Source organism: Pleurodeles waltl, chromosome 3_1 (assembly GCF_031143425.1).
Source record: "Pleurodeles waltl isolate 20211129_DDA chromosome 3_1, aPleWal1.hap1.20221129, whole genome shotgun sequence".
Lineage (NCBI taxonomy): Eukaryota > Metazoa > Chordata > Amphibia > Caudata > Salamandridae > Pleurodeles > Pleurodeles waltl.
Genome location: NC_090440.1, coordinates 1,597,425,577 through 1,597,450,237, shown reverse-complemented (window position 1 = coordinate 1,597,450,237; position 24,661 = coordinate 1,597,425,577). Strand labels below are relative to the sequence as shown.

The 24,661-nt window shown below is 40.9% G+C and overlaps 1 protein-coding gene across 1 annotated transcript in view; it reads left to right on the top strand.

Moving 5' to 3' along the window:
* EPC2 (enhancer of polycomb homolog 2) overlaps positions 1-16,084 on the top strand; it is a 192,346-nt gene extending 176,262 nt beyond the window's left edge. Inside the window, exons 12-14 of the mRNA XM_069225224.1 lie at positions 10,150-10,309; positions 12,284-12,617; positions 14,792-16,084. Coding sequence (XP_069081325.1) covers positions 10,150-10,309; positions 12,284-12,617; positions 14,792-14,864 — 567 coding nt within the window. The 3' untranslated portion in view covers positions 14,865-16,084. The remainder of the gene's footprint in view (positions 1-10,149; positions 10,310-12,283; positions 12,618-14,791) is intronic.
* Positions 16,085-24,661: the final 8,577 nt, after the last annotated feature.

Here is a 24,661-nt window from a genome sequence, read left to right as displayed (position 1 = left end):
TGTAAGTTATGGTTCAAAAACTTGAGGTCTATTTCATACTCCTTTCAAGCGATTTCCCTGTTTCAGCATACAAAAAATGCAACTGTGCTGCATCAGAACCTTAAACTGGTAGCACAGATGGATAAGCCTCACAGATATAAAGCAGAATGAAAAACATGCTTCAGTCTTCTATTCGCTGTTTTGTATAAATGATAGACAGTTGTACATTTCCATAACTCATTTTGCCGCTGTTGTCATCCAAAACAGCCCTTTCTGCCTCTTCACCCTCGAAATTTGGAACTATAATTTCTCTATGGGAAATTCCCAACATCCCGGTATCTGCAGACCAGCAATTATCCCATTTTTCTGATAGTCCACTTGATATTTTACAGAGTTTCATCCAATAATCTCCCTACTCCCAAGTAATATAGGGAAATAGAATCTGACTTAGCGTTTAAGACTGATATATCTGGAAGTGCTTGACTGTAGCTTTTCTGCAGTTGAATATACACGGTCTTTTCAATGTCAGGAGATCACTAAACCTTTCTGACCAAATGCCATTAGCTCCACTGTTTACATAGACTTTAACGGCCCTAAGTGACTTTTTACCTTTTATTAGAGGGCGTCAGTTAACGCTAGGCTCACCCAACAATATTTTCTTCGCTTTTCTTGGACCAGAGCATTCTAGAACCAGATTGAGGAAGAGGGCATTATTTCAAGTGTCCAACCTGATGCAGTGCCACCTGCAATGTATATTGTTTTGCATAATAACCGTATTTGTGTCAAGGAAGGAATGTGCTCAGTTTTTGCCGTTTAATGAGACCATCTTCACACCTTGTTGATCTACCAACTGCAAATGTGGCTCATGGAATACAATTAGGATTTGTCCTGTGCTCCGAGTTTTTTTTTTTTTTTTTTTTCCATCCTGAAATGCAATAAAGCCTTTTAGGAACCAATGTCAACTGAACAATATAGGGCAGGTGAATTTCTCTTGTATTGTTTGGGAAACTGTTCAAATGGAAAATTATTATTATTATTTTTTTAAATTTTTTTTTATTTGAATTTATTTTGAGTGTAATTACTAATTGATCGAACTTGTGTTGAGGTGGTATTTTGAATTGTTGCAGCAGGAAACGTAAGTGGTTAGTTGAAGGCATGGGGTAAGTTCAACCAACTTTAAAGATAGGTGGCAGCATTTGAAGTGTTCTACAGGACATTTTCTTATACCATCCTAAGTTTGGTAAATTGGAACTATTTTATTGGGTGATGGTGAGTCCTTTTACTTACAGCTCTTAAAAAATGTACAAGTGCACCATGAAGCACCACTAAAGAAAAATCATATTTTCCAGATCTTTGTTTACATACAGAATGATATCATCTGTTATAGTTTTTTTCTGTGTATTCTGCTAAAGTGTATTTCTGTTGATCTGATTATAAATTCATATCTATAAGAACCAGAATGCAAGGACAATACACTGAATCATTTACTCACATGGAATCTAGAAAATGTGAGCCATTGATCTTCTTTCAAAATCATGTTCCTGTAGTATTAATCCTGTGACAATCTATACATTTTTGCGAGAACTGAAACATTCTGAAGGTTGACCATATAGGGTAATCAGGTTTCTTGTAGGAAGAGGATTTCAAGCTGCGCATATTTTATGGTTCAAATTTGTTTTTATTGTCACTAGGCAAGATAAAAATATTCAGAAACTAGATTCAGTGTTGGAGTGCTCGTGAATAGTGCCCTTAAAACAAAGTACAACATCCCACTCTTCTCCCGGGGTACTGCTTTTTTGTCTATTTGTGATCAAACACCTAGTTCGCTTGTGTGTGGTCTGCGGTAGTAACAGGGGCAGCAATAATAGGAGGGGTTGTGTCTGTGAGACAGAGTAGTCGTAAGTATTTAGGACGTCAGTTAACTGAATTCTTTGGATAGTAGTGCCACTTATGGCCTCCAGAGTTTTCTATGAGTCCCCCTGAGACTTCAACGTTAGTGTCCGCTTCCCCATCCGCAGGACCTGCCGCAAGTGGTGGAGCCAAGCTAAATGTCACAGAATTTTGTCTGTTCCTCAGTGTGCAAGGATAGTCTGGGGCGCTGCTTCAAGGCTAGGCCATTTTGGTGACTCTTGCATGACTTGAGTGGGAAAGTGAGTGCCTTTGGAAGGCCCATGACCGTGTATTCCAGATATCGGGGTAGTTGCGTATCTAGACATTTATCTGTCGGTCAGGACTGCATCGCAGAATTGCACGTCCCAAAGTATATGGAGCAGAGTCCTCAGCAACCCAGTGTCACCAGCAATCCGGTCTTTGTGTAGGATTACCTTTATGCATCTGGGAGGGTGTAAGGTACCAATGTGTAATGATTTTGGTGGCTGTCTCTGTTAGCGTTGTTGTGTGCCGTATGGTGGGCCCTGCCTTACACTTCATTCCATTCCTTCGGGGATAACGGTCTGCCATTTTCGAGTTCCCAACGTTTTTGACTGGGGGTTTTGGGTATTGGGGAAGCATGTAAGAGAATGCTATGTAGTTCTGTGACCAGGTGTTTGCCGTTAGTTTTAGTGACTTGCCACTTCTCAAGTGTTGTCAAGGTTCGGCATGCTCCTGCTCGGTTGGTGGTGTGCATGAGCCAGTGTCTAACCTGCATGTAACTCAGCCGTTCAGTCTTCTGGACTGTGTGCATTCTCCTGTACTGGTCAAAGGGAATAGGGCCGTCCTCATTGAAAAACAAATGGCCAATAGATCGGCAGTCAGCCTCTTGCCAAAGGCGAAACACCACTTGGTCAAGGCAAGGTGTAAAGTCTGTATTGTGTGTCTCAGATGCTAGAGAGGAAGGGAATGTCTATAGACCCTTGCGTGTTACCTCAGAGTCCCAGACCCTAAGCACTGATCACATAACAGGGGAGGAGTATAAACCAGTGGCAGTTTCAGGAATGAGACCTTCTAGAAGTGTGCCTGCGATTCCAGGATCTGTGAACAGCCATTGTTTCTCTGATTCCGCTCGTGACCATTCCACCATGTAGTGGAGCTGTGCTGCCTGGTTATAGCTTAGAAGGTGCAGGACTCCGAGTCCTCCTTCGGCTTGTGATCGATCGCTCTGGTCTCTACCCATCCTTGGGATGTGTAGCATCAGAGCTGGTGGGTCGATCAAAAGGGTCTGAAGCGAAAAGGGATTCGTAGGTTCACTGTCATTTTTATAGTCGCCACTCGAACAAACCAAGCGAGGCAGTATAGACGCCATTGTGCAAGGTCCTTGGTAACCTGTTGAAGAAGTGCCCCTTAGTTCAGTGTTGTAGTGTCTGCTACAGTTGTGGTGAGCTGTGTGCCTTGGTAGGGAATAGATGGAAAATCTGCAGGAGAGTTGTGTTCCAGTAGCGAGTGGAACTGTGAGATTAAGGGCCTGAGACTCCTCTTCAAAGCAGACCCCCGTGATGTTGAGATTATTGTGTAGACATTGAGCAAAGGGCTCCATACACAACCCAAACAGTAAAGGCTTCAGAGGGTACCCTTGTCTCATCCCTCCACAAATGGGGAATGGGGTGGACATTTGGCCATTAACCCGGACTGTTGCCCTTGCATGGTTGTAGTTAGTCAGAATCGAGGTGCAAAAGTTCTCCCTAATTCCAGAGTGGGCAAGTATCACCACAAATTAGGGCCAGTGTACATGGTCAAATGTTTTTTTCAGCATCTACGGACAAGAGCATAATATGTCTTTGGGAGCATTGAGACTTGTCAATACAGTGGAAAGGCCTCTTAGTATTATCGCTACATTGCCAGTGTGGGACGAAGCCTGCCTGGTATGGAACCATCAGGCCTGGCAAAAGCAGGTTTAGATGGGCCGCCAAGATGCTTGTGAAGAACTTAGCGTCAGCATTAAGGAGGTAAATAGGTCGGTAGGACCCAAATTGCTTCTTGTCTATCCCTGGTTTAGAGATAACTGTGCTAAAAGCTTCTGTCAGGGAAGTCAGCCCATAGGCAGGGCCTGTAAATGAGCTAAACAATCTAGTCAAAATCGGGACTAGAGTCATGCAAAAGGTCTTATAAAACAATGCTGAAAGCCCATCTGGCCCTTGGGATTTGTGGGGATTCTGCCGCACTATAGCTGCTATATTGTCCTCTGTTCAGATAGGTTGATCCAGCTCATTTGCTTGACCTGTGGTGAGCTGGGCTGTGTGTCGGCCTGAAAATAAAGTTTTGAGCTGTCCATGTTGGAGGGATTGAGTTGCGTATAGGTCCTCATAAAATTCTCAAAATCGGGTGGCTTTAAGACTGTTGTTAACAAACTCCTCTCTGCCTCCCCCTGCTAGAGATTAAACTCTTGCCCACCTGTCTTGGGCTGGCAGTCAGTTGGCCAGAAGTTGCCTGCAATTGTTGCCACTCTGATGGAAGGAATGTTAAAGATGTAACAAGGAGTATTCGTCCCTATCAATATCTGGCTCACTAGTTGTTTTCTAGACTATTCAAGCTGTCTCCATACTCGTGGGGCACCGGTGCGATGATGTATACACTACAGCTCCCTTACCTGTTGTAATCTTTCCTATCGGGCCTTAAGCAGTTTGTCTGCTTACGATATGGTAATGAATCCCCCCCCCCCCCCCTTACCACTACTTTCATAGTGTCCCACGATAGTGAGATGGAGGTATCAGTAGTGTCATTGGTGTCCAAGAAATTATGTAGTGCTGTTGTGATGTGCTTTATCACTTTGGGGTTGTGTAGGAGGGTTTTGCGCATGCACCAAGGCTAGTAAGTATGTCTCATAAAGGGGGTGGGGGTGTCGCGGAAGCTGTCTGCTGTCTCTGCTGCGTGGTTAGAGAGTGATCTTGGCTCCCTGTCGATTAATGTGATCAGATCCTGTATCAACTTGGTCCCCAAAAAGTGATCAAGATGAGCATAGGTTTTGTGGGCATGCAAGTAAAATGTGTAGTCACGGATGTTAGGGTGATGATCTCTCCATTTATTCCTCAACCCCATCTCTTGGAGCCATTGGGCACCCTCTTTGGATAATTCCCCAGAACCTCCCCGTTTCTCTGCTGAGCAGTCCTGGTTATTGAAGAAGAATGTTGATGTGTCCTACTAGTAATACCAGCCTATCTCTTAATGAAATTACCTCTGCCACCGATCTATAGAGGAATGTTCCTTGCCTTCAATTGGAGCGTATATGGTACCAAGAACAAAAGCATAAACTCTACCTTGTACATGATATGCTAAAAGGCAGCCTCTGATTTTGGCCGGTTTTGCACCAGTTTTCCCTCCGAGTACGCAGGGGTAAATCTCCACCCCTGCTGTCTTTGTTGCTACAGAGCAAAAAAAATATTGTGAAAAAGATCTGGATTTAAAAACGATGCCAGTCGCTTGATACTAGGTGCGTCTCTTGGAGAAGACATATATCAGCCTTTGACTGCTTTTGTTACGATCGAAGGGCCCATCTCTTAACCAGGTTATTTTTCACATTAAGGTTGAGGATCTGTAAATGATCGTGTGGTGTATGCATATAGTAAGATTGTATTGGTAGGCTCATTGCCCACAAGGTCTCTATTATCTCATCGTAACTTACCTGTCTCGCCATTAACTTTGATCCTCAATCTGCCTTTGGCTATTATTTCTTCTCTGCAGTATGAGTAAATCCCCCTCCCCCATCCAAAAGAACCTCCCATCGAAATGACAACAAACATAGTGTCCCTGGTAGTTCAAGAGCTCCGAACAGAGCTGCTGGGATCCAAGTGGTGTCTCAAGGTCCTTAGCGCCAGATTCACTTCCTTCATCATCTTCTGGTTCTGGTCTGGCTCCCCATTCCAGCAGGCACAACCAATCTGAGTCAGGAGCCAAGCAGGGCCCGTGGAACCCACTGTTATGCGTTCTTCTTCTCCAGGAGCCAGGGCCACCTCCCTGGGCCTCCCTGGTTCAGGTAAGTCATGCTGAGGTAGTAACCCGGTCTGGTCCTCTGCTCTCACAGGACGCCTATCATCTCGGATCTGCCGAAGGCAGTGCAGCGGCTTTTCTGTTTTGCTGCGGTCCACACCTGGGGGTCTGGCTGTTTGGGGATTGTCCGGACCCTATTTCTGCTGGGGTGTGGGGGAGTTGGTGGGGGGGGGGGGGGGTTCACCTGGATCTAACAGCGGCAGGAAAGAGAGGACATGACAACACGTCCTAAGCACCCTCCATCTTGGGCACGCCCCTGCTACATATGTTTAAAATATGAACACCTACATATTCAAATTATGCTGTCACAGATAGGTTCAGATTCTCAATCTTTTCTTGACGTTTCACCTATGACGAACCTACAGGGAAGACACAGGTTATTTGATCAGTGGCTGTTGCGGTCGCCTTAGAGATGTATCAGAAGAAACATTGACTTGAGTGGTTTTGTAGCATGGATCTTTTCTGGACTCCTATGCTGTGCATTGTTCGGCCATGCAATGGTTGGATCTTGAAATGTATCACTTAGTCCTTTCTCTTTTTTTGTTGTGGGCCTTGTGAACCATTTGGTGCCATGTCCCTTCAGACATATACCCTACATTGCAAACTACACTCACTGCAGGAGGGCTTAGAGGTCCAACCATCACATAGCCTCTAAAAGTCAAGCAGCATAAAACAAAGGTGCCATATTGCATCTCTTAAACTAAGGTCAGGTAACAACTTAATAACCATATACGCAGTATATACTTGATGGGAACTCCTCACCCTCACTTTTGTGGCTTAATCATATGCAACCTCTTCCCACCCTAATAATATGAAACTATCGGGGAGTACTCAACTTTAATGCAGTATTTTCTTTAATGATCTGGATCCCACCACTATCTAGTATACTTATTAAGAACTCCCTCACACTGCACTGAAGTCCTCATAGTATCACCTTAGCAGGTTGTTAAAAATGTGTCTTTGATGAAGCATGCCACAAAAGTGTGGGTGAGGTTTGGTTATCCATAATATTAGGTTATTCGGTTGTTTTCTGACCATGGTATAACCCTATACAGCTTGGCCCTGGACCCTTAGAAGAGTTACTGGATTTCCCTCAAGGCACTGTGATCGTTTTGAGAAAAAAACAGTCTTCTGCTCTTACAAATGAAATTCCAAGACTCTTTTTGCTGATCTTTCTAAAGTGGGTCAGCAAATGTCAGCTAGTTCAGCATATCACCCAAAATGGTTTTCCTTCTTTAACCTAGGTGAACTAGAAATGTTAAATGTGGTCCTAGCAAATCTTTTAGACCAATGCAGAAGTATGTGAAATGGAAACACATTTCTATTCTCTACTTTAGGTGGGAAGGTTATTTAAAATTCACCTATTTGACAAGAACTTTGCCAATCTTGGAACTTATTCATATTTGTTTAAAATTTCGTTTTAGTTAACTTGTTTTTTTGCTGATACTTTAAGCGATGGTCCCAGCTAAAGTATTTTAAATTGTTTTCTAAAATGTCGTGTGATATTTACTTGGCAAGAGACTAGTTTTTACTGTAGTCTAAAGCAATATTACTTAGGGCCGTCGTTCACAAGGAGGGTGACTGCATAGTGTCTTGCATTACAGATTGCTTCTGTTAGGCAAAACCCACATCCACAATTATGCAAGGTTTTTTTTTAAGAGGGGCAAACATTAGCACTGTTGAGCACCGTTCCTTTTGCTAGATGTAAAACAGCAATGTGTGGCCTCTGTCCTCATGTACTGTAAGCACGCAAGTCTGGATTATATTTAACACATTACTCTCAAGGGTCATTGATGCAGATGGTCAATCAGGGTGCCTGCAGAAACTTAAATGTTGTCATACCCATTTTTGGTATCTTTTTAAGGTGAAGAAGAGGTTTACTGGCACTGTCATTTTTAGTTTCGACAATGGCTTCTCTACTGTCTGGGCTCTGGGGTGCTCTGTCATGTTTTCTTATGTCGATTCTTCTAAAATGGAAAGTTAACTTTAGCCCTGGGGTCCTGGGAGCTGATTAGATCTAAACAATGTTGTTCCTGGAAAAAGGTGGTTGTAGTAATAGTCATGATGATACGAACTTGTGACCAGTAAATGTTCCATGATCCTCTTCCTAAGGCAAGGGAGGTATACCAATGGTGGATAACCGTTGTTAAAGGTAAGTAATACTCTCTAAATAATAATCAACTCTGGAAAATGTTTAAACTGCATTTTTATTTTAGAGATCTGCTAAATTTTGCTTTGTTTTCCTTTCTGACTGTTCTGTTTCTTGCAAGAATGATGCAGTAGCTGCTCGAGCTTTTGGAGAATAACCACCAGGCATACTTATCTTTCCTTATTTAAGGAGTTTTATAAAGCTCTTGCATGTCACCAAGCAGCCATGTAAGAGCACTATCATAGTAAGAGAAAGGAGCAAAAAAAACACTAACGTAAAGGCAAGGATAAATTGCCTCTGAGTAGCGTAATATGTAAACCAGGAAAAGGGAATGGCAATTTACAAGGCTGTATTAGCACTACAAATCAAGGTGTAGAAGAATATTTTTTTAACAGTTGATTTGCAGGCGGATGAAGGAAAAAATTGCAACAGTTGGTAAAAAAAAAAAACCTTTAGAGACTTTTCTGAATAAGTGTCAGCCTGTTCTGAATTCTCTTCACTCTTATCCAGTATTGGATCTTTCATAAATAAACATGCTTGAATCATTCCCATAGTCGAAGTGGGAGTCCCATAGTATCCTAAAAAAGCAGTATGTAAGAATATCCATAGGCTATAATGCTAGCAAACTCAAACATATATCCTATCCATCTCCTTTTGTATAAAAAAAAAAAAAAAAACAACAACAAAGTTGACTTCTGACCAATCAGGCGCATGTGAATTTATGAAAGTTACAAATACTGGATAACTGTAGTTACAGGTAAGTTACTTGTTTTCTTATCCAGTATTGGATCTTTCATAAAATCACATGATTGAATCTGAATAGGCAGCAGTACTCACAATAACTGTTATGCCTGTAGTGGATGGTGGGTACGAGCATTTTTATATATATATATATATATATATATATATATATCGTCAAACAATCGCGCCGGTGTAAAAGCAGTTGTATGTCGAATTAGACATATACATTCAAAGAGCCTCACCTTAGTGAAATAAATTACGTAGGACCGCCTGTCCCACGACTGAATCGGTTTGTTGTGTTGATTACAAACAATCCTGCGTGAAAGAATGTAGTCTTCTACATCGCAGCTTGACATATCTTGTCACGGACATGGATAGGTGCTATGTTTGTTTGCTAGCATTATAGCCTATGGATATTCTTACTTACTGCTTTTTTAGGATACCGTGGCACTCACACTTTGGGGATGATTCAAGCATGTGAATTTATGAAAGATACCAATACTGGATAACTGTAGTTACTGGTAGGTAACTGGTCTTCAACGAATGGCTCTCCATATGCAGAAGATGTCCTGCTCCTTGTTGCTTGGTATGGTCAAACCTCAGACTATAAAGGTTCCGTATAATGTAGACCAAACAAAAACCTTTTAAGAGGAAGAAGAAAATGAAGTCTGAGAAACCTTTAAGCCTTGAAGTTTGTACCCACTATTTTTTACTGTCCTATTTATATACCTGTTTGACTTTGTTGTGGCGAACCATAAATGTCATCATTTCTCATTATGAGCATAGAAAAAGAGAGACCTGAAACCACAGGAAGTTTCCTATCCCTGAGCTTTTGAAATCATTGAAGCATAGGTACATTAGGGCCATGGTCTGTTCCCACCAGTTTCTGCTTTCATTTCTGTTCTCCTCTTAGAAGAAAGCATAGAGGAAAATAGGTTACTTTATGTGCATTCCTGATGATGCAATTAGGTACCAGTGTCAACGATCTTATCTTTTCTGGGCATGTAAAATCGCCTTGCATAATAATGAATTGTCTGTGGCCTGTTTTTTTTACTAATTAAATTGTGTTACGCAGAAGAATACTCATTCTATTTTGTGTTTTTTTTTTTGTATGAACATTTTTGGAGGTTTGTATTTAGAGTCAATGTGTAACATAAGTGCTGTACACTCAGTGGCGGTAATGCAATGGTTTACAGTTCACAGCGGCCATATAATGTATTCTGCAGTGCCATACGTGTATAGAACTGTACTAAAGTGAAGTATTGTTTAATGCATGTGGGGTTGCTTTAGGGCTACTTGGTTATCTGGTTGAAATTTGAAAACTAGCATTTCAAAACTAAAATGTTTTAATTGTTTTATAGGGCTCAAGCACGTCTGACTGTATGTCTAAAACGCTTGACTCAGCCAGTGCCCATTTTGCTGCTTCTGCAGTGGTCATCACACCAGCGCCTGGTCGAAGTGAGGTGATCAAGGAACAGAACTCTGGTCATAACAATATAAATGGTATTATTCAGCCTTCAGGTAAGAAAGTGACTTGTCCTTCACCTTATTAATTTGTTTCTGGATGGAGCTAGTAGAAACGAGCAAAGTAAACAAACTCTGAACTGAAATTAGTTGTAATGGTTGCTGTACCTTGGTTGTCTCCGCATAGTCTTAATTATTTAATTTTGGAAAAAGGAAAACTGGTTATTGAAATTCTCCTGTGCAAATTAGTAATCACTCAGTTTCTCTGGGACACGATTGCTATAGAGTGCTGTTTTACGAGCTTTGGTCTCATCCAGCAAAATTAGAGACTATAAATAGGTTTGTGGCATATGCTAGTTGGGGGTGTGTGAATGAATACATTATGTGTGTGTGTAAAACACAGCTTATAGAGAACAAAGTGGTTATTTGCTCACATTTTTATGTGCTACAAAAAAGCTTTATTTACATTCAGTCTCTCTTGTTTATCAAGTGTGATAGGTGTTTAGTGGTCAGAATAGAAATTGTTTTAGTAAGTGTACTGTCAAAGTAAGGTATCTAAAGTGATAAACTTTAGGAGATAGTTAGGAGTTCATTCGAGTTGTGACAAGTGTTTAATTTACTTTGACTTTCAAATCTCTTGACTTTCTGCCACTAAATTTACACAGGTGAGGCAGCTGCTATAACCCCCTTTTGAAGGAGACCCCTTTATTCCTCTGCTTGTTTTCTTGTGTCTCCTTCCCTTCTACCTCCTTGTCCAGTCGCCTTTCCTATGGTGCCTTTGCTGTTTTCAATCCCTCCTCAGTCCCTTCCTCACTGGTATTTTCTCACCACCTTCCAGTTTGCCCCTGTTTATTTGACCATGCACCCTTCCAACTCGTGTCACCAATGTCCATTCTCATCTGGAACTTGCTTCTCTGTTTTGTTGTTCCTTATCAGAATCTTAGTCCTTTCTTCTGATCTCCCCGCGCCTGTTTGTCCATTCTCTTGTCCATCCCACCAGTTTCCGTAGTATTCCTGATGCTAGTCTGTCACCAGGTTCCTCTTCTGCAAAATGCATTAGATTTCTTCTCTTGAAATATTATATTAAATATAATTCTCTTTATCAGTATAGAGAAGGATGCATTGTATTTAAAGTATTTGAAAAAGTGAAAGATGTTTAGGCAGCAGTGCAATAGCAATAGGAGACCAAAATATTGAATCCTTTTCTCTTAGCTTTAATTGCATTCCAGTTTCAAGTTGAATAGTGATACGAATTTCTAAATAATCATTATGTGTAGTTGGTCATACTTTTGTCAGTCTAGATAATGTGCATCTTTTCCTTACTACCCCCAATGTAAAAATTAACTAAGCATTATTGGTACGAACTGTACCCTCAGTAGCCTACTTTTTTATGTTTTCTCACAGAGTATTTAAAGGACAGTGTACCATACGACTGGCATTCAAGAGATCCAAAATGTGTTATGAAAACCTGTAAATAGTTCCACCTGTAACAGGATGTAAAGTCATGTTATGTGGACCGTAACTTGGGTTTTACCTTGCCACTTATTTTTGTTGCTTCCAGTCTTTTGTGCTCCATTGTCTTGACAGTATATGAAGAATTTGTTGAAAATGCACACAGACTGAAACCATCAATGAATTATTGTTTGTAGATGTATGTCCTAATATCGTAGGCTCACTTTTCCACCCAGGAAAACTTTAAAAATAGTCCCTAAGGCTCATCTTTCTTCCTGTTGTCCCTACAAATGTTTTTTGACTCGTTGAGCGAATTACATTTATTTCTTACGCATGTGATATTTCAAACCTAAGTGCTTTTTTGACACAAAATTGAAAAAAGCTTTATATGTTTCTTGGGCCAAATCCGCTCTCTGTTTATTCCTATGTTTTCAATCTCTACATATGCAAATACATTTATAAACGAAATGTTGAGTTTGGGATTTTACAACTGATTGGAATTACAATTACATGAGTTTGTTTTCAAGAAGTCTGTATACATTAGCTAACTTGTCGCATGTGCTTTTCTGCTTTCAATAGGAACCTCAAAAACCTTGTACTCCACCAATATGACTCTATCATCCAACCCAGGGATTTCAGCTGTGCAACTTGTAAGGACAGTTGGCCATGCCACCACAAACCACTTAATTCCTACATTGTGCACAAGCAGTCCTCAAATGCTTCCTATGAACAATTCTTGTTTGACTAATGCAGTGCATCTCAACAATGTCAGTGTTGTCACTCCAGTTAATGTACATATCAATGCAAGGACTTCAGCACCTTCGCCAACAGCCTTAAAACTTGCCACAGTAGCTGCCAGTATGGACAGGGTGCCAAAGGTGACTCCTAGCAGTGCCATAAGCAGCATAGCAAGGTGCGTATGTGTCACTTGTTTGGGTTTTCCTGAAGCTGGTGTTCAATTCTTGTACTGAAATTGCAACATTATCTTTATTTGACTGACTGACTTGGGTATGTACAAAATTAAACAATGTTGCTAGGCAGAGATGTAAACCTTGTGTGAAAGAGGCAAGTGGGAAGTGATAACCATTATTGTTAATTATGTACAAGGGCATTAAAATCGGAATAATAGTGCTAGTTCTACCTCATGTTTAACATTACTGTTAATAAGCAAAGTACTGTTGCAGTCTTCTGCATGTTTGTACTGAATCAGTTAACTTAGTTAGCCTTCATAGATGCCAACTTGGATGGTCCTAGGCTTTCCAGCTCTGTGGCGTGCAGAGCACTGCTGTCAAGTGTGAGTCCTTCTCGCCTACTGTTGAGTTCAGGAGAACACCTGTTATTCTTGGGCGGTGCTTGAATCCTTAATTGAAGAAGTTGATATTTTTGTCATTGTTTTCTGTTAAAAAATCAGCGTATCCAGAAATGTGTGTATCTGCTTTCCACCATAGTGGAAAGATTCAGAAGCAGTTCACACAACTTCCCCAAGGGTGATATAAATCTCACCATTCCTTTCATACATCCTGATTTAAGCCTGGCGTTTGCTGGAATACATTGCTTACTAAGCCACAAAGTGAAACCTTTATGCTTTTTCTCCGACATGGTTATCACAGAATATGAAGTTCACCCTAAGAGATTTTGACAGCTTCTTCTAGTATTCATTATGCATAATGCGGTTAGTTCTTTGGCATAGCCAACATCATAAATTATAATAGCTCTTAATAGGGCAATTTTATTGGTGCTAAAGCACTTTGAGTATTCTCTGAGTGAGTGTTTCCCACCTATTAGCAACATGAAAAATCTGACTCCCATCTTATCATACCTTTGTGATTGTTCACTCACATAACCACATGTAGTTTACAGGTTTTTGCTTTTTTTTTTTTTTTAATTGTGACCAGATTCTGAGTCCCCCCCCCCCCCTTTTTTAGGTGCAGCTTGGTAGTCCGCACCAAAGATAAACCTTAATTAGTGCACCAAACGTGGTTTGCCTGATAGATTTTGCATGACAACCTTAATAACATTTTTGCAGTTTTGCATCTCATTACGGAGGGAAACGAGCATTGTTACCTGGTTATTCACCATTCAGAACTCTGACCGAGGTTATGCTGCACCTGGTAATTACTGCAACACATAGTATCAGTATTATCTTGTAGCAGAATTCCGTGGCAAACTATGGGACACTCAAAATAAATTCTCAAGGGACCAAGAAGGAGAGGCCTTGCTGATCTCGAACACCCGAATACGATTGAAAATACCAAACGTATTTGCTGAGTCTTATAGCTATTTTGAATTATCCTGAAAGCATCTTATGAAATCTACTGCTGTTCCTGAAATGTGTAGAGAAGTACCATGTGGTTAGGCAGATGTGACATGCCTTTCAGCCTTATTCCCTTCTTGTCAAATGTCTTATAAAAGGAATTCTCAAGGCACTGCATTACCAAAGTGAAGATAAGTGATGCAGTGGGCACCATGGACTGGACTTGTAGAATCGGGTTTTGTAGACTAGAGAATTTGGTTTTTATTATGGACATTAGTTTACATCTACAAAGCCTATTTACTGCAGGACAATGATAAAATGTGCAGCAGTTCTTGCACATAGGCCCAGTCGACTCAAACACCGAAACTAACACACTGTTTGGTAGTCAAGACTTTTGATTTCAAGATTCTCACCAAAGCCGTGACCCAAGTGAAGATCCGAAAACCTGGACTGTTTCTTGTCTTATTAGTGATTTTGGCATGGCCTAATTTAGCTGTCACCCATTTAACACCCTTACATAGTTTAATCTTCATTCTGTGTTTTTTATTTAGCTTGTGTTTCATATTTGCAACCATGTCTTGTGGTTTTCTTTAAGTTAGTCACTATATTTTTGTAATTCTCAGACCATAATCTAGTTAATAGTTTATTTTCTTGTTCGCTAATTGACTTTATTTTTAAAACGATTACATGAGCATGTGTTTTCTAGGCAAGTGGTCTAATGACTCAGTGAGCGGTTTGTCTAAACTTAGTTTGTAATTCATTCTGAAATGTTAACTATGTTCTGAGAAACATACATAGGTTTCTGAAATTAACATGTATTTCTTTCTTTCCAGAGAGAATCATGAACCAGAAAGATTGGGTTTAAATGGAATCGCAGAGACTACAGTAGCAATGGAAGTGACATAACCTCAGATCTATTGGACTTAAGCTGTGCTGACAGTATAGGCGTTTATATTCCAACTGAATGAAAAATTCAGCCCTCTGTGGATCACAGGGAGCTAACATGGACCTAAATGGACTAATAATATATCGTATATTAAATCGATATACATATATATATATATATATTGTAAATTTTGTAAATTTGGGAAAATCACTACCTTGTAAAATAGTTTATTTGTATCATCAATATTATTTCTGTTACTTGAATAGTAGATATTCATCATCATGCTTTTGCACTTGAATTTGCAACTGAATGGATTTAACAATAATTCTTTAACGGGATCATGAGCATGAAATGGGATCCTGCATCACTTGTTTTAACTATTTATTTTGCCATGTTTACATTTTGTATCTTGTACAAATAAATCCAACTTTGTGTCTAAAAAAAAAAAAAGTTAAAGATTCATAGCTAGGAAATGAAATTCTTGTAATTTTTTTCTAAAGGAAATGTAAAGTTTTCACTTGGTTCATTTTGTTTCGCAATTTGACTAGATGGACTTTTTGGTAAATAATTTAGTGGCATTTCACTGTCAAATATGAAGTTCAAGGCAAAATAGTATTTTCTATTACTGTGCAGGGGAAAGGGATGGATCGATACATGCAAATTTAATGTAGTAATTCACTTTTCCATATATTTTGAATGTATATTTCTATTTATAAAAACCAATTTATAAAAATTAATTACACACAAAGCAAACTAGGGGGAGCAAAAATTATGCATCTTGCACATGAAAGCTGTGCGGATATAAACTTTTTTCAACCAAGGACATTTTATCTAAATACTGCATATTTTAACCGGCTTTAAAACTATTAACACACCAAGCAAAGATTATTTTACCAGTTATATATTGCATTATATATCATTGCAATAATTATTGGATGTCTAGCTATCGAGCCATCCCTGGGGGTGGGGGGTTGTGGCAAGATTGTCTTTTCAATTTTGGATAGTTTTCCTGTGGCTTCAAGGCAAGTAACGGGTTCGAAAAAGTCTGACTGTAAGTGTTGGACACCTTCGTAGTGTAGTGTTTTAGTGAATTTTTTTTATACGTTTCTTGTAAATTAGATACGTGTAGTGGTGTTTCTCAGAATGTTTGTTTATGCACTAGTTCAGACAACTTTCCCTGTTACTTGTTCTTGATAAGTGAAAACTACAGGGAAATAAAATACATATCAAAACATTGGTATTTTGCGCACCTGTTTATTGTACAATGTGCAAAGTTTTGCTGTAGATCGGGGGATACCATAAACAGATAGATTTTTAATATAAATCTATGAAATGTCTGAGAAATTTGGTTTTGATTTTTCCTGAGATTAACTCACTAAAATAGTTTTCACTTAAGACGTTAAGCCAACTTGCAGTTTGTTTTTACTTCAGACTTTGACAACTACTTATTAAGTATGAAAAATAACCTGAAACAAGATCTGGTAGCTCTTGCTCATTTGGCAGGTCTCGCTGATTGGGTACGCTGTTTGTGATTGTTTTATCTGCCACTTAGTTCTACAATATTTGTACCATGGCAGGTGTGGGCTACTCCTAGACGAGAAAGGATACTTAGTCTTTTTAAATTAAAAGTAAAACATTTTTTGTTTTGGATGTGAAGCTATGAAATAATTGCTCCTGTGGTGTATATATTTATACCTTTTCTGTCCACATCTTCTTCAAAGGGTGTCACGTTGTTCAACAGGAATCACAGGAGAACATTGGAATCCACCTGGAATTCTGATCGTGTTGTAGTTACCTATGTAGCATTCCTTATAATCTGTTCTTTAATTGATGTAAATTATTTATTTTGGCGATTGAGAATTTATTCATGTAAGCAAACGGAAATGGACATTTTTTATGTACTGTTGAAGTGTGGCCTGAACGGTTACCTATATCTGTGTTCTAGGATACTAATCAGACAAGTTCAGTATATATTCTTAGCTGTAAACCTTTGATCTTTAATTGCTTACTTGTTTCCAGTTACTACACTAACAGCTACTTCATCCCAGCATTGTTAAAATACCAGCTTTTGCAGTACGAATCCTTTTCTGGATTCACATGCTGTGCATTATTTCGCCATCTAGTGGTTGGGTCCGGAAGTTTCCACCATTTCACCATTTCTTTTTCTTAGTCCCTTTTTTTTTCTTTTTTTTTTTTTTTTTTTTTTTTAAATATAAAACCTTTGCTTGTTAGTGTGCGTGATCTGAACCTCCATTTGGTGTCCCCTTGTGATGTTGTACTTCCTACAGATGTTCCCACCTTAGGTCACCATCTTCAGATTCTAGTTTTCTGTCGTTGGGTCTGGATGTTTGCACAGACATTGACATGAGGGAAAAACTTTGAAGGATTTGCGTGGAATTCAACAAAAAATTAATTAAAGTAAAAAACATTGTCACCATAGAACAGCTGAAGGGCGAAGCAAAATGATTGCAAAGTTATTTCCTTAATTCGATGGATTGCCATGAATGCTCGCTCAGTGTGGAGTAGTGGAAATGACACAGTTCCTGTCTTGCAAAAATTGCCATCCTAAAGATGCCCAGAAGGATAAACATCTGGTTTGTAACCTCTGTCTTCCATTCCACCAGTGAATATTGCAACATCTGCTCCATGTTTGCGCCGAAGACATTGAGGTTGAGAGCGAGACAAAGAATGGCCCATCACAGCTTGCAAGCCTTTTTTTTTTTTTTTTTTTTTTTTTTTTTTTTTTTTTTAGAGATCTGAGACTTTAGAGCAACAATGAGAATGTCATGGAGGGAGCAGAAGGAGAAACTTTGGATTGTGATCAGGAGATCGGTTGATGAAAAAGCACCAAAGAAAAGCTGAAAATCCGACGTAGGAGAGCCTACAACCTCCGCTAAGACACCAGAGTCTAAGATAGCAGACTCATGGGCACAAAAGGGACCCTCTGTGTCGAAAAGCTCACCGTCTGCAGGCACGCCACATGAAAAGGAGTCTCACTGAGCCCTCAAGGGTTTTTTTCAGTGGGGAAAAGTCTGAAAAAACAAGCTTCATCAAAGGAAGGTAGGCTGAAGGACGCATAGTCATTGAAGGGCCAAGATTCATGAGCAAAATGTCGAGGCTTGCTGTCTGAGGTGTCCTCCAAAGAAAGTTTGGCGTCGAAAAGGCAAGACTCGCCACTGACCCTGAATAGTGGGGCGTCGAACTAGAGAGAAAAAAAGAAAAAGATTTGAAGCTGAAATGGCTGATTCTCCCAAAAAAAAAAGGAATTCCATGACGGTCTGAATGGATTCAGGATCCCACAGAAGACCTCAACAAATAAGACACTTCAGAGGTAGAACTCGAAAAAATTCAGCCTCCTATCACACCAGAGCCTCAAGAGGATGAGGATGAACTTTTTCGTGGGTAAAAAGTTGACCAAGTAGTGTATATGGCTTCAGAGGAAATTGCATACCATGAATCTGAGTGGGAAGACTTGGAAGGGGACTCACCCGAGGAGGGGGAGTAGAGGCTTACCCATCAAAACCCTCGCTCCCAGATGATATTGGGATGTACAATTTAGGGACTAAAAATGCAGCTGAGTTTAATGTTCATCTTGAAGAAGAAAAACTTCAGTCATGCTTTCTCTTAGAAACATTGCTGCCAAGACCGAGAACAAATCGGTTTCTGCCCATGCTTCCAAGCATGCGCATTCAAGGCAGGGAAGTCTTTAAAGAACCAGCCAATTGCAGAGCAGTCAAGCCTAGGGCAGCAAAGGAATAAAAGTATTCTTCAGAAGACCCTGCGTACATTAAGGGTACTATACCTACAGACTCCATAATAACGTTGACTGCAAAGAAGAGAGCTAACGCCCTCAACCTCAGGTCAACCTCCCGAAAAGAGTAAAAGGGTGGCGCTTATGGGTTTGCAGGTTTTATCACAAAACCTGGTGTAATACAAATTCAAATGTATTACTCAATAGGCACGCTGCTCAGCATTGGTAGGAGATGGGAGAACTGATGAAGTATCGCCCAGAGCAGTATAAGAAAAGGGCAACACATCTGGCAGAAAGTGGGAAGTACGTAGCAAATAAGTGCTTGAAATCTATCCTGGATGTGGCAAACACGTCTAGTTGCCATATGATGACACCACTCTCTAATAACCAGTCTGTTTAAGGGACAACAATTGTTGGGAGAAACTGTGAATTAAAGTCTCACTCATCTCAAGAAAGACAGCAAAATCCATCAACACTTTGCGGTTTCATGGAGGAATATGATGGGGGTTATTCCCTGCAAGAAGACCAGCCTCCAGAGGTAGCTTCCAGTCTGGGAGTTCTCATTAAGGCAGATCCAGCAACAAGGACAAAATTACTTTTGAGGAAGAGGGGGAGAGGTCAGTAAGCCAGAGGTGGCTCAACACCCTCAAATAAGTGACTGTACTGCAATTACAACACACTTACAAATACCATCAGTGGAAAAAAACCCACCAAGCAGCCAAGTTTCACTCACAGCACACCAGTCAGTGGAACACTGAAAAACTTTCTCCAGGAGTGGAGGAAGATAACTTCAGAAAAATGGGTCCTAAACAATTCAGTTGGGGTATTGCATCAAACTAAGCAAATTCCTGCCAACAAGAGGACCAAAGAAAAAGTTCTGTACCAAGGAGGCAACGAATCGACTTCTCAAGGAAATTGAAAAGTCACTAAACAAGCAATAGAGCATGTCTCAAAACAAGAAATCAGCAAGGGAAATAACTCACCATAATTTCTAATTTCAAAGGTAGATGGTTCCTTTTGTCCAATTCTAGATCTCTGGTTCCTCAACAAGTTCATAAAAATGCAAACATTCAAGATGACAACTTTACAGAAAGTAATTCTACAGTTGCCAAAAGGAGGTTACATGGCAAATATGGACTTGAAAGATGCCTAATTGCACATTCCATTGAATGCAAAACACGAGATACACAGATTTGTGGTACATGGAAAATCATTTCACAGTGCTAACATTCGAAATAAAATAAGCACCAAGAGTGTTTTCAAAGTGTCTTGTAGCAGTGGCGGCACATCTCATGTATATCCGTAACTTTAATGATTTGGTTAGTAAGAGCAAACTACCAAAGATGCAAACTGGACATTCAAATAGTGATGCAGACTGTGTACCCCATAGCGTTCTCATTAAACATAGAAAAATCCTCACCAGAACAGTAAAAGATTTTCTTGGAGCAAGGTTAAACTCAATTCAAGGGAACACATTCCCCCCAACAAGAAAATAACACAAGGAGAGACATCCCTTTACCAGAAAGGGCAAGCTCTAACAGTAAGGAAACTATTGGGAAATATGGCATCATGCGTTCCTTTAATCCCACATGTAAGACTTCATAGGAGACCAGTCCAGGAGTGGCTTTGAAATCAGTGGTCACAAGCAACAGGGGGTTGGGAAGATCTATTGGTTGTCACACATATGGTACAGAAGGAAATGGTGTTCTAGAATAGGGAAAACATTACACAAGGAAGACCATTCCTGCAACCAACTCCATCTGTACGATAAATACAGACGCCTCACATACAGGATGGGGAGCACACATGGAATCCTTGAAAATACAAGGATTCTGGAGGGATCAGGATGCTGTGCAACACAACATTCTGAAACAAAATACAGTTTTTCTAGCTTTGAAAGCTTTCCAAAGACACCTCCGGGGAAAGACAATATTGATTCAAACAGACAATACAACAGCAGTGTTTTACATCTCCAAATCTTCACACCTCCCAAGGCTACCTCAGCACCTTTGGAAATGGGCAATGCAAAGAAACATGGAGATTCAAGCAATACATCTTCCAAGAAAGGGCAATGTCGAGGCCGACAGACTGAGCAGGCAGGCCTCATGCTCCCATGAATGAGAGCTCAATCAGAGAGTGAAATAAAAGATGTTTCAGATGTGGGGTATGCCAATAGTGAATCTGTTTGCAAGTCCTCAGAATGCGAAATGCTAGTACTTTGCCTCCAGACATACACCCATGTTTGCTGGGGAAAGCCCGTTTGATAAACTGGTGAGGGACATTTGTATACGCTTTGCCCCCAATTCCACTGTAGCACAAGGTCATCAATAAATGCAAAAGGAGACGCATGACCTATAATTGCACTGCAGTGTGTAAGGCACATATGGTACTCAGATGCATTGCAACTAGCTAGAGGGAGATTTCAGAGGCTACCAAAAAAAAAAAACAAGGTCTGTTGTCAAGGGGAAGGGTATGACACCCAGAACCAGAATGTTTGAAACTAATGGCATGGCTCCTGAAGACTTAAAATTCAGACACATGAATTTAAACAGAAAACACAGAATTAAGACAAGCAGGAAAACCCTTAACAAAATGTATGGCAAAATGGAAGAGATTTCCAGTATGGTGTATAAAGAATGGTTTAGGGATGGAAATCGCAAGGAAAAGACTGTTAAAATATTTAACTCACTTTTTACGAGAAAGGCATTAGTGTGCATCCTTAAAAGTTCATCTTGAAGCAATAGTGGCCTACACGAGGTCATATGGGAAGACGTTTTTTCACAGCACGAGTGGAAAAAAAGGTTCTTAGAGGTTGCTAAAAGAATAGCACCACCAAGAAGAGTACCAGCACCCACATGGAATCTAAATATAGTTTTTTCTCAACTCATGAAAAAACCTTTCAAGCCTTTACACAAAGCTACTTTGCAGATACTAGCTTTCGAAACGTTTTTTTTTTTTTTTGGTAGCTATTACTTCCCTCCGTAGGGTAAGTGAGTTACAGGCACTCACAATACAGGAACCCTATTTTCAAATTCACACGGACAGACTTGTCATGAGAACAGATCCACAGTTCATACCAAATATGGTTTCACAGTATTCAAACTATTCAAATATCAAGTTTCTTTCAAAATCCAAAGATGCACGCTGAAAGAACTTTGCACACATTGGACGCAAGATGTGTCATCATGTATTATATTGAAAAAAACAAAACTTTCAGAAAAAGCAACTATTCATATCATTTGCAAATAGCTACATGGGAAGACCAATAACAAAGAACATGATCGCAAGATGGATAAGGCCACACTCCACACAGAAAAATGGAGCAACAGTTGCATTTCTGGCAAATACACCATTACAGGAAATTTGCACGGCAGCAACAGGGTCTTAAGTGCACACACTTACAAAACATTTTTGTATTGATATTCAAATGAACAAGGAAGCTCAAGTTGGACAAAGGGTCCTAAATTATCTATTTACTAGTCAATACCCAGCTTTAAACCAGCCCCCACAGGAATAAAAACAAAAACTATAAAATCAATGTGCAGCATGTGGTTCCACAAAAGAATCATGCTGCAAAATGTAGTTTTTTTTTTTAACCTTTAGGTGTAGTTTTACAGCTTGAAGAACTTTCTGAATTCACAGGCGACGCACCCACCTCCAACAAGAAGATAAGAGGGGGGGGGGGGAGAATCTGAAGATGGCGTACTAAGGTGGGAACATCTTGAGGAATTATGATGTCACAAGAGGACATCAAAGGAAAAGACGGACAAAATCATTTGTGAAATAGTGGAAAATTCCCTCCCCAACCACTAGATGGCAGATTCTTCGATGCTGCAAAACTACACCTACAGACAAGAAACTTTACGTTCTTCACAATGGCTCCTGTTCAAGGGAGCAATTGTGGACAAAATGCTCTTTTGAGTCTTCCCTCTGCCTCAAATAGTCTAGGACATTTCGGCTATGTTTCAGCCTTTCACCTGCGTGCTCTGAGGCTTCTTGGCCCATTGGCTTCCTGTATCCTGCTTGTGAACCACAGCAGGTGTCACGTGGTCTCTACAGTTGGATCTGAAGACTGTGCGAGGTTGGCACCAAGGGAACCCTTCAGGTTCCATCCAGGTTCTGGAAGAGACTGCAAAAGACTCGATATACAAGACCCCTCTGCCTGCCCCACCCAGATCTGATGATTTTGATGGATGCATTGCTGGGTTGGTCATCTGGAAGAGGTTTAGATCAGAGGATTCTAGTTTTTGGCGAAAGCCTGCCTCCATATAAACCTTCTTGAGTTGTGGGTGCTTCACTTGGCACTGAAATCTTTTTTTTTTTTTTTTTCTCTCTTTTCCTTCTGTCGGGGCAGAAGAATGGCAAGATCTCACCTACAGCACAACCACCATGCGGTACTACAACTAAGAAAGCTGAGTGGGGTTGTTGATCTTGTGCCAGAAAACTGGAGGGTGGGACAGGGCATCTTCAACCAATGAGGAGAGACCTCATGCAATCTTTTTGCTGCAGCAGAGCATGTGGGTTGTCCAAACTTTTGCACGCTTGAGTTCCCAAGGCAGCTCGCACTTATAGATGATTTTCCCTTGGATTAAAGCTCAGAATTCCTGTATGGCTTGTAGCTTCTACCCCTCCTGCCTAGAGTTCTGAAGGTCCAGAAAGACCAAGCCCAATCCACTCTAGTGGCTCCAAACTGGGCGAGAATTGTGTGGTATGCAGAACATCTGCTAATGAACGTCTGTCCTCCGATCAAGCTGTCTTTTCGGGAGGACCTTCTGTTGCAACAGTAGGACAGGGCCCTGCATCTGAGCCTGCACAACTCACACTTCCATACTTCGAGATGGAGTAGTGACGGTTGATTGCTTTTGACTTTTCTCCTAAAATAACTGATATCGTTTTAGCAGCTAGGCATCCCTCGACCAAAGCTGTTCATGTAGGACTCTGGGGGAGGTTTGCCGTATGGTATTTCTCCTGAAACATTCATCCTTTGTAGCAGGGGTCTTCAACCTGGGGGGTGGGTCCCCTCAGGGGGGCCTCAAGTGATCCCAGGGAGGGGTGCCAGGCTCTGGTCAAAAGAAGCATCAGGCTGTAACAGTGCTTTGTTGCAAGTGGGAAAATAATAAGTGGAGTAAACACCTTTGTAACTGGCCATCACTGACATCTTTGCCATTTTAATCCTAGCCACCCATGGGCAGCACTATCCCCATTGTAATTGCTGACTGCGTCACGGAGCCGGATGGGTATCACACGATTCCAGTGCCAACAGGAGCTTTTCCTCCTCAACTGGATCCTGAGCCCTTTTTCTATGGGATAGGCTTTGGTGAATGGGAAGGGTCGCTGGACCCTTTAGAATAACAGCCTGAAGAAGAATTGGACTGGCATGAAGTCTTTGGTGAAGGCAGCAGATTGGATCCAGAGACTAGCATGCTTTTTCACCCTACTGTGGCTGAGGAGAAGGGAGCTTCTTAAGCTGTGGGGTGGTGGTGAGGAGGGTGACTTAGGTCCTGGACCTTCATCTGCCCTCTGTGGCAGTCAAGACTAATCTCTTGACAGAGATGCTGCAACCAGGAGCCTCCACCTCAGAACCCCTGCTCCCTTTCAACGAGGCCCTCGCTGATGTCCCTTTGGGTACCTAATCCAAACCCAACACAAGGGCTCCTGTAAACAGGAAGATTGCCCACCAGCATCGCCCCCCACCTAGGGGACCCAAGTTTCTTGTCCCATCATCCCCATCCCTGAGAGCTTGGTGGTCCAAGTCTCTACTGTGCAGGGCGCGTTCCCTTCCGTTCCCCTGATAAGGACCCCAAATGACTTGACACACTTGGGAAGAAGTTGTTTTCTTCCACCACCCTTGCATTGTAGTCTGTAATCACCGTATGCCTTTTGGTCCGTTTTTCCCCATACGCTGTGGAACACGGTTGAGAAAGTGTTGTCACAGGTCCCGGAGGAGGCCTGGGCTGTACTCTCAGGCTGTTGCCAATAGGAGAGAGGCAACAAAGTTCACAAAATCTGTTACAGACTGGACATGAGTGACTCGCTAGGCAGAGCAGTTTCCTCGACCGTGGTCCG